The 18,234-nt window shown below is 45.3% G+C and overlaps 1 protein-coding gene across 1 annotated transcript in view; it reads left to right on the top strand.

Annotated features, from left to right (window-relative positions):
• Fstl4 (follistatin like 4) overlaps window positions 1-18,234 on the top strand; it is a 392,418-nt gene that overhangs the window by 5,341 nt on the left and 368,843 nt on the right. The window contains exon 2 of the mRNA XM_076855776.2: window positions 2,246-2,381. Coding sequence (XP_076711891.1) covers window positions 2,256-2,381 — 126 coding nt within the window. The 5' untranslated portion in view covers window positions 2,246-2,255. The remainder of the gene's footprint in view (window positions 1-2,245; window positions 2,382-18,234) is intronic.

The raw sequence follows: 18,234 nt of genomic DNA, 5'->3' as shown, positions 1-18,234 counted from the left end.
AAATGAAAGGATTTTATTTTGAAGCTATCCATGAATAATAAAACATCAGACATAATTGGCTTTAGATTACTAGGCAAATTGAAAATTCAATACTGGACTTTGTAACTTGTTTATTTCGTAACTCCAGGAATTGACATCTGTATGTTAACCAGAATAAATTCTGATTATATTGCAGTTTTTAGTTTATTTGGGCTAGGAGGCATGAAAAGTGAGAAAAGGAGACTTTTAATATGTGTGCTTTACCCCATGAGCAATGTTTGATATTGGATAAGTAGGTGAAATTTCATTAAAAAGCAGGAAGCAATGTCTTTTTAGTTTTAGCTTGAGATACTCTGGCTGGCTTTTAAAAATTACAAAAATCCAAAATCTGCAGTTTCTGGAATGTGTCTGTGTGTTCATAAGAAGATAATTTATGAGGAGTAGGGAGTTGCCCTATTTATTTTTAGAAAAACCATTGCAATATGGGAAAGATATTTTTACTCTCTTTTAGTCCTGCGTATGGTTTCTTTCCCCAACTCCTCCTCATCCTTGTTAGAATTCACCCACCTAAGCCAGAGCCCTGGAATTGGGAGCACAGAGTTGGGCAGCAGCTGCTAATGGTACAAGCCATGCCCGGGCAGCTGTTAATGCTACAGGCCACGCCCAGGCAGAAGCGGAAGTTGTGCCATGCCACTCTACTCTGCTGTCTTCAGGGTGCAGAGCAGGTGTTGAGGCTGTGACCTTCAGATTACATTGACCGGCCCCCTAGACTACTTCCCAAGTACCTTAGCTTTGCCAACAGATGTCAAAGATGAATGACTGAAGAAATAGATGTAGGAGCAGAAACCTCTGGACTCTTTTTGAAACCAGGAGACATCTTTTTTAAAAAGATAATCATCTCTTACAATCTTGCCTTTTCATAGGCCAGTGTTACATACCCATAAATTTTAATCCGACTTCTCTTCCCTGTGGGTATTTCTGTTTCAAACTTGGGACATAAAGCAAACATGAAGATGCAGCTCTATTTGGGTGTGGAAGGCGGCCAAAAGAAACCAAGATGTGACAGGAGTGTATTTGTTTAGTAACCCTAGCTACAGCACCAGTAATATGGTGACAGCCCCTACCCCTTGTCTAGAGCAGGCATCCTTCAAGGCTGTTCCTTTCTCAAGCTCTAAAGTCTCACAAACACCCAGTTGTTTCTGACTCAGACACCTGCTGTGGCTTAGTCCTGGGCCAGGTCACACCAGGTGTTGGTCTCCAAAGAGCTCTGTGTCTTTCATCTCACCAGCCAGGATCAGGGTACAGGACATGTAATTAAGCACTAAATTGTGTGCTGCATGCGGAAATCAATAACCCCTCAAGTTTCCTGGAGTAAGAGCTGTGGGTACTGTGTTGTGAGTTCTATGTGGCTCTTAGACAGATACTAAAATTATGGTTGGAATATATTCACAGTGAAAATCTCTTATTTAGAAAGTCCAGCTAACTGGACTTATTGCATAGTCCATGTCCTCATTATCCTAGCACAGTGCTTACTTAGCACATGGTAGGAACTTAAACATTCTTGATAGCCAATCCATGGTTTTATCCATGTAATTATTTGATTAACTTGAATTGCCCATCTCTTTTCTTGAAGGTCTTTAGACAATAATGTTAGAAAGGGAGTCTCAGGAAACACCTTAAATATTATTGAAATTCCATTTTCATTCATTGCTTTTATTCAGCTACAAACATTACTGGTTTTCAAACCAAAATAAAGGAGCTTATGATGCCATTTTTGAAGTCCATCATCTTGTAAACTGAGGTGTAATCCACAATCAAGTTGACACAAATTAACAGAATTCCTCATGAGCATTTTTTGAGCACTAATTGTGTGTGTAGTCCCAAATGCTTTCTGGGGAAACCGAGGCATGAACATGCCTTATGCAGGTAGTCAAGCTGTCTCTTTCTGGTTTGTTTTTATCCATGTAGTGGCAGATGGCATTTCCAAGTGGAACTCTACGTACCCACCAGCATTTACAGAGTTCTGGTGTGTGACACCAGCATCTTCGATTCTTACAGCAACCCTATGAGGTACACAGTATTGCCCCCACTTTAGAGGTGAGAAAACTAAGGCACAGAACTCATGCATCTTCTCCAAAGTGGAACAGAAGGATTGGTGCTGGGCTTTAAACTCGGGTTAATCTGATTCTGAACACGTTCTAACTCGTTGTGACTTGTTATGCATTCTGCAAAACTTAGTGCCAGACGTTTGTCATTTTCTCAACAGACTGAACAAAATGAAACCAGGAAGCTTTTGGCTGCATCTTACACTGCTTGGGTTCTCTCTGCCAGCTGCGCTGGGATGGATGGACCCAGGAACCAGCAGAAACCCGAACGTGGCTGTGAGGGAGTCACAGGCAGAGGTATGTTCAAACCACTGCTGACATGACATTGCCAGCTGATTGCTTTTCCACGTTATAGTATCTGATTTCCTTTCCACCTTTAGTTGAGATCAGTTAAAACACTGTGTGAATTAAAATTGCATTTCCTTTTTGGTGGTAGGGGACAGAAGGCGGCAACATGAATTGATGAAGACGCGAGGCTTGTATCTCACACACTACAAATTCATTCCAAGCTGTAGTTAACACGGTTAGTCTTTCACAAAGACTCTCAAGAGAATGGCCGTTCTGTATATTTAATACAACTCTGAAAATGCAGACTAATTGGTGGAACACACCCATGCGAACTAATGAAGTATTTGAATTATAAAGTAGATTTTAAAAAGAAATGGATGACTTTTCAGGTATATAGATAAAAAGAACCAGGCTGAGAGAGAACTGGCAAGTCAAGATCCTAAGGGAGACTGGTTTAATGAACAGATAAGAATGATTAATGGCATGTTAGGTATATATAAATGATTCTAAAGTGCTCGAAAAACTTGTTCTTAAATACCTCCCTAGAGGGTCTGGTTATATCGCTAATTGCTTAGTGAACTGGTCTTAAGTACTGGAGAGGATTCATAAACTGCAACCTCGCCCTGCTCAGGGTAGTGGGCCCCATGAATTCATGGAGAGGTTCACAAGGATGCAGGTTTTCTTCAGAAAATGCCTTGTGTGTGCTAAACCTTATGAAATGACTTACACCTTTTCATTAAAACCAACTGGGATCTTCTGTATGCAGTGACAGATACTAATTCTCAGGGAGCTTTTCAGGCATTCTTACTTCCATTTTCTTACTTAATGCATGCTTGTATCCTTTTTTCCATACTTATATCCTGTCCTGAGGAAAAAGAAATAAAAAATACCTTGAAAAGTCAACATTGCCAGGGAGTGAATAACGGTACAGAGTGTAGAGTAGGATTAATGCACTATTTGCTCAAACGACATGACTTCTCTTTCATTATTACTTAATTGTCATGCAATCCCCAAACTGCAAACCTTAGTCTTTGGGGAGCTTCAGAAGTAATTTAGCATACACTTTTCTTGCTGAGGTTGGTGTGGTGTGCTTTTGTGACCTGCTGATGATTAAATAGAAACACTATCTCTCCCATCTAAATCCACGAAGAACACACCTTAATGCTCCTTTGAAAAAGTCTGGTGGCCTACGTGCAGGTGAGAACAGCTTTCCCATGTGGGAAGGGCTTAATCATTAGACTCATATTCCAGACAAAGGAAAAATGATCCCTGAAATCCTACAGTTACATGTGGAATAGTTTTTGTTTTGTTTTTATTGTGGAGTAGTTAACAGCATGGCAAACCTACAGAGAGGCTCAGGCTTCTTATTGTAGGGGCTCATTGGCTCACTGTCTTCAATCACTTATCTCAATTAAGACTCAAGCCAGTTAAGGTGGGATGTAGCTGGAGGTAAATGGAAGGTAAGTTAAAATCACCTCTAGGGCCCTTTCATCTGAGCTGTTTACACCTTAACACTTTGTGTACCAACCAGAACCAGCCACTGCTCCTCCTCCCAAGGAAGGAAGACTTTTATGTTAGGGGTATTTCCGTCCCTCAACTGTTAACCTCTTGAGTGGCTGCTTCAAGGGAAGTGATGTCTCTTCCAAACGCAGGAACAACTGCTCATACTTCTTGGCTCTAGATTTCATTTTTGAGGTGTTTTAACTTCTACTCATTGAGTCTGTTTCTATCCACGATGAATGCAGTGGTGATAATGTAAATGGTCCTAGTACATAGGATGGTCTCTGTAAATATTTAGCTCCAGTGAGCAAGACATTTGTTTTAATGCACTTGGTCACGAACTATGCATGTCCCCTGTGCCCTTACTCACTAGGGTCCTGATGTGCCACCCTGTCCCTTCTTTCACATATCTGCTCCAAGGTAAATTCTGGTTCTTACCTTTTCTCTAGAAACTTCTTTGACCGCTCTTTGTCACATTTGGTCCCTTTTTCTGAACTCTTGGTCCTTTTTCTCTTCTCTTCTTCCTTTGATATTTTTAGTTTAGCATGTGGGTGAAGCCTGTCTTATTTATCTTTCCTCTTCCTCCCTGTGTCTAATAATTTTATGAGGAAAATAGAGGCTTCATGAATTCCAATGTCAATCAAGGCTTAATGCAGCACTCAATCCTGGTCATGAGAGCTTCCAAAATTCAGACTAGACCATCAGGTCTTTAAGTGGGTGACCTGCCTCTTGCACCTGGCAGGTTTGTTTCTGGTGGGGATGAGAATGGTCTCCCTGCAGGCTGTGAGCTATTAACATACCTATAACTCACTGTCTAGACCCAATTATAGTCCTTAGGCAGTTTCCTCAGACAGCTTTATTTCCTAGAAGAATCAAAACCAGAGCTTCCTGAGACTCAAAATAAGTTAAAAAAAAAAAAAAACCTTGACTTTTTTAGCAGTAAATATTGAAATGTTTCCATGAGTGTTTTCTTCCTGATAGGAGTTCCTCACAAAATATTCATTAAGATGTTTGAAGTACTTAGAAAGCATTAATAAGATTTGATTTGTCTTTAAAGTTATTATACCAATTACTTGAACGTCCTAAGGGTAAATAAGGATTAAATGACCAATGTGCGTGTGTTCGCATACTTTTAAAGCAGTTATAGCAAGTGTGAATTTTATTAAATTATTGTTTTATGTACAAAGACTGCAGTTGAAGTAGCTTCAAGGAGTTTATCATTTTACAGATGTAGATAAAAAGAAATGTAGCTGGGTGGAGTGCTTCTTTAATAAGAGCTGAGGAGGAAAACGTGGCTTCGAATGCTAATACAATTCTGGAATCAGAGGAAACAATTCTGAGAGATGCAACTTATTGAAATTCTAAAATATCATTATATTCTCCTCCTTTCCCCAACACTCTGGCTAAGATTAATATACTGTAGGCTAAGCATCCCTAACCTGAAAATCTGAAATTTGACATGACATGTTGGTTGAGGGCCAACACCACACCACAAATGGAAAATTCTACACCTGACCTTGTGAGATACTTGTGGTCCAAATGCAGGTGCACTAAAAATACTGTATACAATTACTTCAGACTATATGTATGTAAAACAAATGAAATCCATGTTTAGACATGGATCCTGTTCCCAAGATGTGTGTGTGTGTGTGTGTGTGTGCGCGCGCGCGTGCGTGCGTGCGTGCGTGTGTGTGTGTGTGTATGCAAATATTAAAAAAAAATTTCAGGATCTGAAACAGTCTTGGTACCAGGTATTTCAGATAAGGATACTGAACCTGTAGTAAAGTCAATATTTGAATTTTATATTTTGGGGAACCAAGGAATCAGCAAAACATGAGAAGTGATGTGGTGATAGACACAGAGAGCTAGCCTACTCTTGAAAGGTAGGGATTTGTGGCAGGTCTCCTTGTCCCTGAGTGTTCCAGCAGCAGTGTCTGACCCAGTTGCTGGGTGATCTTTAAATACTCTTACCCACCCTTCTTGAATTTCACTTAACTTTTTCTACATGATTCTTGTTACATACTAAGCAACTATAAAAATAAATGCTAATATTTATTCCTCTTAAAATTGTTTTCTTCATATGCCTTGGGGCTTACAGACCTGTGCTTTGGGATCAGATGCCTCATGTTTTCAATATTTGCAAACTTTCTCAAAGATTATAAGGGGTGTATGTACATGGAAGGTGATATCAGTTAACTTCCGTTATGGTTTGCCTACTTCCTAGACCACATTCTCCTCCTCAGCTTTTGGGGACATTTAACATCCAAACCATGAGGGGGTCAGCCTAAGAAAGCACTGGTCCTCCCCTGACAGGCCAATCCTTTTTGCAGGTGTGGGCCCCAGACACAATGCAGAGATGGCACTCCTGTCCCTGCCAGGGCAGCTTCAAGTTGTTGACTCCCTAAAGCTCTCAGGCTTCTTCCTGCCTTGGTGGGGCATTCAGGTGTATATTAATCTTTAAAAAATATTTCTTTATTCTTATACATCTTACTGTCTTTAAGAAAATGCTACCCATCCTTTCTAGCAAAGTCCTTCCTGGGATTCTTGGGGTAGAATTGCTGGTGGTCTGTGGGGTTTGAGGTCCACCCCTGAGTGTCTTGAATCACCCTTGTGCTCAGCCTGTCTATGGGCATGGAAAGAAGCTCCCTCCTGCCTGTGAACAGATGGGTTCATGCTGGGTGCTTGGTGTGCTCTTACATCTCACCTGCAGCTCTGGTCTGCCAGCATCTCTCATGTATTTCTGAAGTATTGCCTTTCCTAAGCACTACTGTATGGACTGGAGTATGGACTCAAAGAGTACTGGATTCAAAACCTTCAAAGAATCCGAGACTCTGGGAGACGTCCCTCAGCACGGGGTGGAATGGCTCTAGGGTTGCTAGATGCATCCTGTTCTTCAGGATCTGCATTTTGACTTCAGGTATGGTGCCCTGGCAGGGTCTTCTTCTTGGTCCCAGCTCTTGACATGGCTCTCTGCTGACTTTGTTTGGTGTCAGGGTCTGTTAGACCGCTTTCTGTCACTGTGAAAAAAAATCCCTAGGAGAAATTTAAGGAGGGAACATTTATTTTGGCCCATGGTTTTAGAGGCTTCAGTTCATGGTCACTTGGCCCCCTGGACCATGGTCTTGTGGTGAGGCAGAGCATCATGGCAGAGACTGAGGTGGATAGGGAGAATCTGGAGTCCCAATATTCCCTTGGGGTGGGGGGCATGCCCCCAATGACCTGCTTTCTCCCATAAGGCCCCATTCCTGAAGTTCTCATTGCCTCCCAATAGTGCCACCAGCTGGGGGTCTTTAATCCATAAGCTTTTGGGGGACATTTAACATACGAAGCATGAAACAAGATGAGAATTTTAGTTTCTCAGGTAAAGTGGGGAGAGTGCCACCTCCCTGTTGCAGATGAGTACATCCATCATTTTCAAGGTGAAAGATGGCAGCAGATCCTTCCAAGGGTGTCCCTACTGACAGAGCTAGCATGTGCTGTGCCCTGCCCCAGTGCATCCTGAGTCTGCCCCAGAGCCTTAACAAACTTTAGCATGCTTGCCAGCTGCTTAGGTTCTTGTTACAGTACAGATTTTGAGGGCAGGTCCTGAGAGTCTGCATTTCTCATAAGTTCCAGGTGATGCCAATACTTCCCATTCCAGGGAATGCTTGGCAGAAGAAAACCCTTAGAGAAGTCCCAACCTCCTTCTCCCATGTGCATATGCAGGAAGGAGGACTCTAGTTGGGCTGATCTTGGCCCTTCAGCTTTTGTGAATGTGATGATGCTTGGTATGCTCAAGAAAGTGAGAAAAACAGGCAGGCTGTACTCCTGTTGCTAAATAGCTCAACAAGACTGAGGGAAGATGGTAGGTGAAGAGAAAGGTAAAAAACTTAAGCCCCCTGGGTTCCATAGTCATTTTTCCCTATTTTCAAGCAGGTACACAGGTCATCTTGGATCTTTGAACCTAGTGCTCCTTATTGACTGGTCTTTGAGTGATTTTAAATCTCAAGGGAGGTAACTCTAAATGTTGAGGGTTGCCACAGCCCATGCTACAGGGCACTCACAATACACATCCACCATAGTATCCACCTCTTTGTGCCCAGGCTCGACCAAGCCCTTCGGATCACCATGTCTGGTGGTCTTGTTTTTAGGTCTCATTTTATTCTTGGGCAGAGGAAGTTACAATCTTACATTTTTTGTGTTGGATATTTCTCCTTTATCTCTGTTCCCAACAGGCCCTTCCAAACTCTTTACCAGTCAGCAGACTGTGTGTTCTTTTAGTATTTTGAGATCATAGTTGACAGAGTTTTAATTGGCCTTGAAAAATTCTGTGACCCAGGAAAATAAGCATTATGAGTTCACAGAAAAGCATTATTTTTCTTCCTCTAAATTTAGCATTTACTCATCTAACTATTTATGCCTCTGCTGCTAAATAATCCATCTCCTTTAGGAAGCTTCCCAGACTCCTAATCAGGACATCAGGACCTGCGTGGATGATGGGGCTACAATCTCCATTTGTCAGAGAGTGGGGAGCATCAGATCTGCCAAGCCCCAATCATCTGCTTGATTTATCCCCCGTGACTTGTGGGTGATGGCTCTGCTTCCCATTTAGAGAGAAGCGAATGTCACATTGTATCAGACAGACTCCAACAGGCCCCCAACTGGTGGGCTCGGCTTCTCGTCCTATCAGACCACAGCTGTTGTTCTTCTGCCTCTGCTGCTGTGGTATCTGTTATGAGGCTCCTTGTCTTGTCACTAGCCATGTAGGAGGTGGAGGCTACTGGCTCCAGAAATGGAGGACATGGGATGATGTGCTCTGAGCGGGTGACACCACATTAGTATTGCGTGGAGGAAGCTAAGTGACTGAGAAGCCATCTGACTGGGCCTCAGTTCCTGGGAAGGTGACCATGTGCCTTTCAGCATGAGGCATTCCCAAAGGCCTGGAGCTCCCGCAACCCCAGCTGTGTCCTTCAAATAAAAAGCAGCTTAGCTTTACTCCTCCAGTGATAGGAAAAGTAGGAGCGATGCTGGTGGCTTGTGGGGCTCAGGTCTTCCCTCAACCCAAGGGTTTGTTGCAGCCTGACTCTGCCCAGGGAAGGAACAGGCAGAACCAGTGTGGATGGCAGGCTGGTGTTGGATGGTGGTGGGGAGGGGGGCAGAGGGGTGCACCATGTGAGAGAGTTCTCTCCCCTCTGGCTGTGGGGGTTCTGGGTGACGGCTGTGACCGCAACTCGAGATGGAGCCCTTAGTTTTTCCTGTTCCTCTGCTTTCCAAGAAGGCCTCGCATCCAAACCAAAATCCTTCTGGAAGTCTTAGCCAGATGAAAGCTGCCGTTGTTGCCTTTGTTAAAGTGCTTGAAAGTTTGAGTTTTCATATTATTTGGGGTCTGGATTGTGAGAGAAAGAGAGAGAGAGGAGTGTGGTGTGTGTGTGTGTGTGTGTGTGTGTGTGCGCGCGCGCTTGCTCTTTAAGAATTGCAAAGGGAATTTATCCTGCCAAGTGGCTCTGGGAACCACCCCTGCTGGTCCATTTACCGCCTGTTTGGGAAACATCCAGTCTCTGAGGGGACAGGCACTACAATGACCACTCACGCTTCACCCCTGGTGAGGACCTGGACCTCCAGAACTCCGCCTGCTCTTCTGATGCACATCCTCTCCCCGCTCTGCTCAGATTCCTCTGTGCTTTTGGTGGCTGCTCAGCTGCTGGCGGACTTGCTCCTGCCACAGTGCCTGACACGGGAAGCTCTGCAGCTCTTAAGGAGAAGTGGCTGCTGTGTCCTCCACTCCCGGTGACCCTCACCCTGGATGTTCTATGTGCCCACTTTCTCCTCCAGGCTATTGGTTATCATTTTCAACAAGGCCCTAGCTGACTTTTCCTGCTGAGACTGAATCCCCTACTATACAAGCTTCCTGCCCACCCAAGGAGTCCCCAGTACTGCCTTTGCCTCAGGGTACCATCAAGTCACAGAGCCAGTGGCTCACATCTGCTTCTTCCTTTGCCAGTGTGTGGCTGAGGGTCACTTCCTGTCAGGTTAGCCATGAGTCAAATGAGGGCATAAGAGCCCCCATTTTCAGAGATGTCACAATGACTAACATGTGTGCGGGTGGTGCCTGGTACAGAGTGGTGCTCAGAATACGGTGGTCAGAGCTGCGGTTTTGTGTCTGTAATCTCAGAACCCCTATAAGTACCCTTCAAGATCCAATCTGTAATATAAGTGAACCATTTTTTTAATCATTTATTTTGGTAACATGTAGAGTTTAGGCAGGTTTCTTACAGAAGAGACCCCAGGGGAAGATATCCTTCCCAATCTCGTTACTGAAGTAGTAGAGGCTGAAAAAGTCCTGTGGGCCATGTGGAGGGACAGAGCAGGACCCCTGACTCAGCTGCTTTTCCTTTAGTGATATGTGAGGCCCACCTGGCTTTGGTTGTCCCTCTGGGAAGAGGCCATCATCGTTACTGTGGGTACATAAGACCGTTGCCGAGATCATGAACCCAGAGAGAGAATTGTGACATACAACAGTCAGAATGCTCTATTGTGCTTAGAATTTTCAGGGTCAGTGGAAGTAGCTCTTGACCCCTAACAAAGGGACGGGAGGGCTAGAGGGTGGCACGAACAGTCCCTTCTGCAATGTCATTTAGTAGATATGAGACTCCTGATGGCTTTTCTTCATGCTAGTCTTAGGATTACTTCTAAGCATGTTCACTTAGGATTACTTCTAAGCATGTTCATGCTGTCACTTAAAGCTTGCTTTTAAAGAAAGCAGAACCATTCTCCTCTTATCCTTTCTAGCCTTACATTTAAAACACGCTTGAAGACTCTCCCTAGAAAAGACCTCAAGTTCTGTGGTTCTGCTGAGGCCACTTTTGGTGCATCCATTCTAGGCAGATAGACTTCCACGTGGGGGATGCTGGGAGATGTCACACAACAGGGACCACCAGGCGGATGTTCCAATTGGAGTGCTGCTAAATTATGCCCCTTGGTGACTCCTCTTCCTCCTCCGCTCTCTTCTGTTTGGTTGTCACATATGCTGCTCTTTTCACATTAGCATGTGGCGATGAAGAATGGGCTCCTCTGCTTTGTGCTTGGGTGGTTTAGGATTATGTCTTTGTGTCCCAAAGCAGAACTTCCGTTCTGACCTCTCATAACCTGCCCAGATGGGTCTCTGAGCAGGCCAGCTGGAGACACCTAGTGTCTTAAATCTTAGAGATCAACAGATCTCCATTGAGTACCGGGCTGTGTGCTCCAGCCCTGTTCTAAGCTTAGTCACGTGATTAAGGAGAGCTTGGATCTTTGATTCCCTTCTGGGAGCTTGAGGACCACTGGGGTGTGAGGGTTGGATGGAGCAGGGTGGGGGCGGGGAGTGATCAGCTGTTGCAGAATGGATTCTGAGTTATCAGGAGGGATTAAACAGCTATGTTAGTGATCTTCCTAATACAGAAAAGATATAATGACTAAATTAAGGGTTCAACTTCAGCCCAAAGAAAATTAGGTCTATTTATTGAGTAATAAATGAAGAAGTAGCCCCTGCCTCCGCCACTTCTCTTCCCAGTGCAGGGTACTTGTTATCCAAGTCCAGCTAACCTCCTCCCCAGAACACAGGGGTCCAAGGGCAGATCTAGTGTCACAATTTTGTCCTGGCCCAGGACTCAGCTGGTCTGAAGCCCTCAGAGAACGGGTTGGGGCTGGATGAAGCTAGGATCTCTTGAGTGTCATCTGGGATACTTCCAGATGCAGGAGTCCTGTGGATATTCCATTCCAGTCACCTCTCTTGACCCCAGGACTTGTCCACCAGGGCCTGAACCCCTCTGGGTCCACTCTTCTAAGGTGGTTCCATCCGATAGGACTGTGTCCTTCAGTAACTTCTAAATCCTACTCAGGGAATTTGGACAGGTGGTAGGAATGGCCATTCATAACTGCTATCTCATCTTGCTTTGGGTGCTGCAACATGTCCTAGTGACCCAAACTCCTACTAGAGGTCCAATCCCTTGCTGTAGGAATCCCACCTTGAGCCAGGTGTCCATCCTGATCCAATTGGTTGAAGTCATTTTTCAGTAATTCTTGGGAACAAAAACCCTTCTAAGGCCAGTCTTACTAGCACAGAATGATCTGTGATTCATTATACATTCTAGATGTAAATGTGTATAGATTTGAATCTAAACTCTTTCAAATGTTCTTGTATTTTGAGTAAAGATTATCATGAGCTATATTCTACAGGAAGTTCCTGTCCGTGGGCTGATAGTTCATTGTGGGATTTTGAGAAAGGAGAAGAAGCCATTTCAAGCTTTAAGAAATCACCTCTAGACTTGCACATGGAGAGCTGCTAAGACAGCACAGTGCATTCAGTTAGCTGTGTGGGCCACGCCGTGGGTGAGCGAGAATGGGAGCAGATGTGCTGGGTGGGGGTAGATTGCTAAGGACCCTCTTGGAGATGGAGGGCCTTGCAGAGGGTGTCTGGGATCTGGGTGGGCTTGTTGAGGCCACTTTTGGTGCATCCATTTATTTAAGGAGGAGGAACTCTTCTAGTTAGAGGTTTGGGTGACCGAAGACCTTGCCAACTGATGGGGGACAGAACAGATTGGCCTAGCCAGGGTGGTTATCTGGGCCTATTGTCCAGTGACCCACTGGAGATCCTTTGGTGGCCAAGAGAAGAATCACCTGATAAGATGGTGGAGAACAAAAAAAGGGTTATCATTAGGTCATGGATATTCATCCAGAAATAAGCACAGGATGCTCTAGGATTCTGGGGGCATAGAGTGGTTGGCAGCCTTCTCTCATTTCCCTTCTGTTGAGTGGCACCATCTCTCTCCTCCATTTCTCTCTCTCTCCTCTGGCTGTTCTCTCTGCAGACTGGCCTCTCCACAAAGCTGTGAGGCCTATCTGGCTGCCCCAGTGTATTATGTAGTTGGTGGCCTTGGCCCTGCTATCGCATGAACTTAACAACTCTGGGCCCTAGATGGTCTCTCTCTAGAGATCTGGTCTGAGTGTATAAGAGAGAGAAAGACGTCAGCCCTGATCCAGTTACCTGTGGCTAGGGGCAAGTCCTGACATGACAGGTGGCACTTGGGGGCTTGGAGGAGAGAGTGTGAGTAAGGGCTGGGGCAGCTTTGGTGGAGGGTGAGAGAAAATACTGTGGGTGGTGGACAGCTAGTGAGGCTGAAGAATAGCCTCAAGTCTCTAGAAAAGTTCTGGGAGAAATGTACACTAAGCCATTGGGACAGGTGGTTTAAGAAATGGAATTTTCAGTCCTTTCAAACTAGAACTGGAGTGGGTGTAGGCTCTGGCAGGAAGGAAACGTGGGGCATTTCATCTTCGTGCTTTCTTTGCCGACCACCTTCCTCTACCTGTCTCATTAGTATCCTCACTACACTGTCACCTCACCTGGTCTGCCTGCAGCTGGACAGTTTAGATGGCCAATGTACTCATCCCCAGGACACTTTAGCAGATAGGTCAAGCCTAGCCTCCTCTGCAGGCTGACTTGAGTCTTGCCAGTCACCATTAATTCTCCCCTGTACTTATCCTGGTGCCTAAGATCCTGTCTCCAGAGTCTGTGCTAGATTTTGTGTGCTAGATTTTCCCCAAGAAGCATATACTGAAAATTTCAACCCCAATACAACAGTGTAGGGAGGTGGGGCCTAATGGGAGGTGTTTAGGTCATGAATGGATCAATGCCAATTATAAAAGGCTTGAATATTTGAGCTCACTCTCTTGCTTTCTCACACCCTGTCTTTGCCCTTCCACTATGAGATGATGCAGTAAGAAGGCACTCTCTAGACCATGGCCTCTCCATCTTTGACTTCCCAGCCTTCAAAACTGTGAGCCAATATATTTGTGTTTCTTATAAGTTTTCCAATCTCAGGTGTCTGTTATAGCAGCACAAAGCAAACTTAGACAGCTTGTGTTCATGTCCTACCCATAAGATTGACTAAAAGGGAATAAGCTTTGGTGATCAGATGTGGCTGTGTCATCCAGAGCCACATATGCTGATTCTACTGGGAACTTGTTAGTGCAGCTGATTTGGGGTTACATTGTTATGGAGAAGAAAGAAATAGTACACAAGAGGGGAGTTGTAAAGTTGACTGCATTGCCTCTTAGAGAGTCCACCAGGAATCCAGCAGCAGTATTGCAATGGAACTGTTGTGGGGTGATTGGCCCCCCCCACCAGGAAAAATAAGATGGAATAGATGCTCCCTCATCTCTGAGGCTCAACCCTTCTCCTAGCAAGGTGTAAAGTCTTGTTCCATGAGGAACTTGGTTTTTGCTGTGGCATCTGTATATATGGCATCTATCTAGCCAAGAGTTAGAGAGCATAGGGCTACCTCTAGGTTGAGGATGACAGGGGAGTGGCCTCTGGAGTTCAGAGCTAGGGACCTTAATGGTTCTCCTTAGCCTTTGCTTACAGGAGCAGGGAGGATATTCCCTGTAGTTGTCAATGAGAGTATTAACACATAGCCACTATTTTATCAGAGTTTTTTCGTGGATTACCTGCATTGACTTTTCAGAAAGACTCTATGAGGCACTTTAACTTGCTTACTTTGCAGATAGGGAAACTGAGGCTTGAGGACGATATGAACTGGTAGGGGTCTCCCCTATACCAAGTGGTGGAACCTGGTTTCCCACCACTGGGTTTGTGCTTCTAACATCAATCCAATGCTTTTAACCCCAGTCCATACTTGGGGGTCTAGGAAAAGGACATTAATGCCACTGATTTTTGAGAGGCCAAAGCAGGCAACATGATCAGAGGAGGCACCCCATCAGCTGGAGGGCAGCAAAACTTTAGGTAGCTTCCTGGGGCCAGTCTCTGTGTAGCCTCTTGACCTTCCTAGTGGGAAGGGGTGAGCCCTGCCCCTACTTGCCCTCCTCTCCTGCACACAGGCTTGTACACACACACACACACACACACACAGCTTATCCTCTCACACTATGGGGAAGGGCTCCTGGAAAACTACTGAAACCCTTTGGGTATGTCCTTGTACTTTTTCAAGGGTGTCAGTGGGGACTTTATAGCTATTGCCTTTATATGGGGCAGGGCCTGACCAGGCCATCACTGTGTCTGTGCACAGGAAAGTATGTGTTGGCTCTGGGTGGAGACCTAAGTTTGATGGTTTGGTGGCCCTGGGAAGTTCCAGAGGGTTGAAAATAGCAGTCTCCCTTTCAGAAGTGATGCCCTGTGCCTTACCTGTAAGGAAGGAAAATGCCCAGCATCTCCAACCAAGTTGCTTACTGTCAGATAAAGTTGTTGGGAGGGTCAGGCCCTGCAGTGGGAAAGTGCTGGTGTGTGCTGACTCTTCCTCAGGCCACTGGAGAGAGCAAGGGGTGGTGCTAAGCTGAAGGCCAGCCTCATATGGAGTTGCTGTCATGGAGAAAGGACTCCTCTCCAGAGGCAAGAGTGGGACTCTCCCCACACACAATGGGCACCAAGCATGGGTAGACCAGGTAGTGGGATAGTGGGTAATGGGTCTCTTTCAGGGCTTGCCAACATCTCTGGGTGTGTGGATGGAGCTGATGTGACCAGAGGGAGCAGGAAGTTGCAGCCACTGCTCTATGGATGAGTACAGTGAGTGCTCAGAGCCCCTCAGGAGTGAGGAGAGGGGCCAGCTCTGTGGACAGACAGGTACACCCTGGATACATGAATCCTGGCATCTAAGTAGATTGGAGCAAACAAGCCAATGGGTAGCCTAAAAGGAGAAGAGAAAGTCATAGGTGACAGCCTGGTTTGAGTTCAAAAGAATTGTAGGGAACAGCCTGGTTCAGTGTTGATGTGATTCACAGGTCAACCCTGGACAAACAATGAAGCCTTTCTTGTCTTTCCCATCCACTGTCCCCTGGCCACTGGCAGAAGGAGCAGGTCCTTCCATGCCCCAGAGGCCCAGAAACATTAAGGAGCACCTCTTTGAGGCTGGCTTCTGTGCCCAGTGCCAGGGACACCATGCTTGGGTGTGCCCAGCATTACCCAAGGGCTGTCTGTTTGAGAACCACTGGGTTAGCTATAGAGGACATGAAGACACAAGACCAGTCTCAAGGAGAGAGTTGGTTCAGGCTGTGGGGACAAAGTATCTATGTGCTTTTGCCCCAAGCACAAGGCCCCTCCTGGGAGCTGTAGGTGGCCAAGGCTGAGGTGTTTCTCCAGCCAGCAGTGACACCGCATGCTCTCTGCCTGTTGCTTCATTCTGTCCTCTACACAATCATAGAAGCACTGCCCCAATCTCATCCTCAGATGAGGAAACCAAAGCTTATGGAGTTTCCCACTAAGGCCCAGGGAGAGTATAGGAAAGAAAGCTGCCATTCTTCTCTGGATCCTCAGATGGGCCAGGTAACCAAGAAAATATCAATGCCCACCTCTGCTGACCATTGGGGCCTTTCTTCCTTATGATTCTGTTATAAAAGAAAATTGGAAAAGACCCTTATTGTGCCTTCGAGGCTTTTTAATTAAATATAACTCATTTAGTTTAAACTCCTTTAAGTTTCATTTTTAATATAAGTGTTATAGTAGCACAATGAAAGTGCCTTCTAATCAAAGCATGGGGGGTATCTCCTCATACATCAGCAGATGCCCTTGGGCACCCATACCAATTATTTAGTCAGACAACAATCAAAAATCACCAAGTCCTGAGGATAAGTCATGCATGGTGGAAGTGTGGGAGCTAGAAGGAGTCAGAGCTAATTCCAGGGGCTGTGAGGCTGAAGGAGGGCATGTCAAGAGGGCTCAGCACAGCACCCGACAGATGAAGCTGGAGAGGAAGGCTTGCTGGGTGGCAAGAGAGGGACTAAACTCTCCTGATCAGATGAATGCCAGGCTCCTACCTGAGCATGACCAGTTCCATCTCCTCCCCTCTGCAGCGGTGGCACCAGAGTTAGAACCAGCAGTGGCCTTAGAAATGGCAGTGTCTACTCACTGAATGCTTAGCCATGCAGGCTGCGGCCCAGCCTGGCCTGCAGTGGGTGGCCCCAGATGGTTCACCTTCTCCCCGGGCACTCCTGGACTCTAGAATGTTTTGTATGTTTATATCACATCATCTCCATCGACCCCCTCACTCCATGTGCAAAAACAAGACTGGGAAAGAGACTCCAAGCAGAGGACTGTGCCTGAGGGCAGCCTTTCTTTGTTTTTTGTTTTTTTTTTTTTTTTTTTTGTCTTTTAATTTTCTAGGCACAGGATATTTTCAACCTCACCCTGGGCTCAACATCTGGCAGAAAGAAAACCAAGTGGCTGATTAGAGTATTATGTAAAACAGGTTGATGTGGTTATGTCATCCATTAGATGGTACCTGGAGGGGATCACAAATAATTAAAACACTAACTCCTGTCCTTTCCTGTCCAGGGATATCTGACCTTGCTCCTCTCTCTGCCCCCTGACACCTGCAAAGCAGCCTTGATTTCCTTAGGGAGCACAGACTGTTAGAACAAAGCCAACACAGGCGAGAGGCTTGCTAGTTGGGCAGGATAGTCTTTGGACATGACACTTTTTTGGAGTGGAGAACACATCACAGGTGTCCATGGGTTTCTGTGGAAACTTACCTGTGAAAGGAAAAGTACAGACAATCAGTCTTCAGGGACGGTCAGTTTGTCCCATGAGTCTCATGAAAAATTTGACACACCCCAGTATTCTTACCAGGAGGTCTTTAAATGGTCTGATCTCATCCTGGCAATGAAATGGTGCTTAGGGCCCCTAGGAGGAGACGGTGGAGGTGTGGACCGCAATGGGGTGGAGTGGAGAAGTGCTCGAGGCTACAGTCCAGCTGTGTGGTGAGTAGCTCTGCACAAGATGGCCTCGGTTCCATCAAGCCCTGCTAGTGTTGGTGGAAATGATGACACATGAAAGAAGTGGTCCCTTGTGCTGCTGCTAGATCCCCCAGGTGCTAACAGTTAATGATAGTCCCCTCGATGGTCATTACTTCTTCTGAGGGACAGTGTGGGTTGCTTTCCAAATCAAAGAGTTTATTAGTTTTTAACTTGTCGGGTTGTCAGAGAGAGATAAATGTGAAGCGCCCTCTTTCCCTCAGAGTCCTTCGGTATCGCTGTGTGCGTGTGATAATGTTCAACAAGGGGAGGGATCAATAGGTTATTGACATTTACTCCATAAAGGCAAGTTGGTGACCTCTTGTATTGTCACTTTTGTAGATTTGCTGTACAAATCTGCCTTAAATTCAGAATTAACTTTTCTTCTTTAATTGTAAATAAACCATATAATATAAAGCTTTAAGTGATATCAATAATTTACATTTACTCAATCTTCATTTTTTATTTATTATTTACTTTTTCAAATGAGAAAACTAACATCCCAATCTTATTCAGGAAGGCCTCAAAAATATCCCCCCCCTTTTTTTTAATATCTGATATTTGGAAATCGCCATGGATTCCATTTCTGTTTAGTGTCACATCTTTC

This window comes from Callospermophilus lateralis, chromosome 5 (genome assembly GCF_048772815.1).
Source record: "Callospermophilus lateralis isolate mCalLat2 chromosome 5, mCalLat2.hap1, whole genome shotgun sequence".
Taxonomy (NCBI): domain Eukaryota; kingdom Metazoa; phylum Chordata; class Mammalia; order Rodentia; family Sciuridae; genus Callospermophilus; species Callospermophilus lateralis.
The sequence above is the reverse complement of the archived record's forward strand: the minus strand, read 5'-3'. Positions and strand labels throughout refer to the sequence as shown.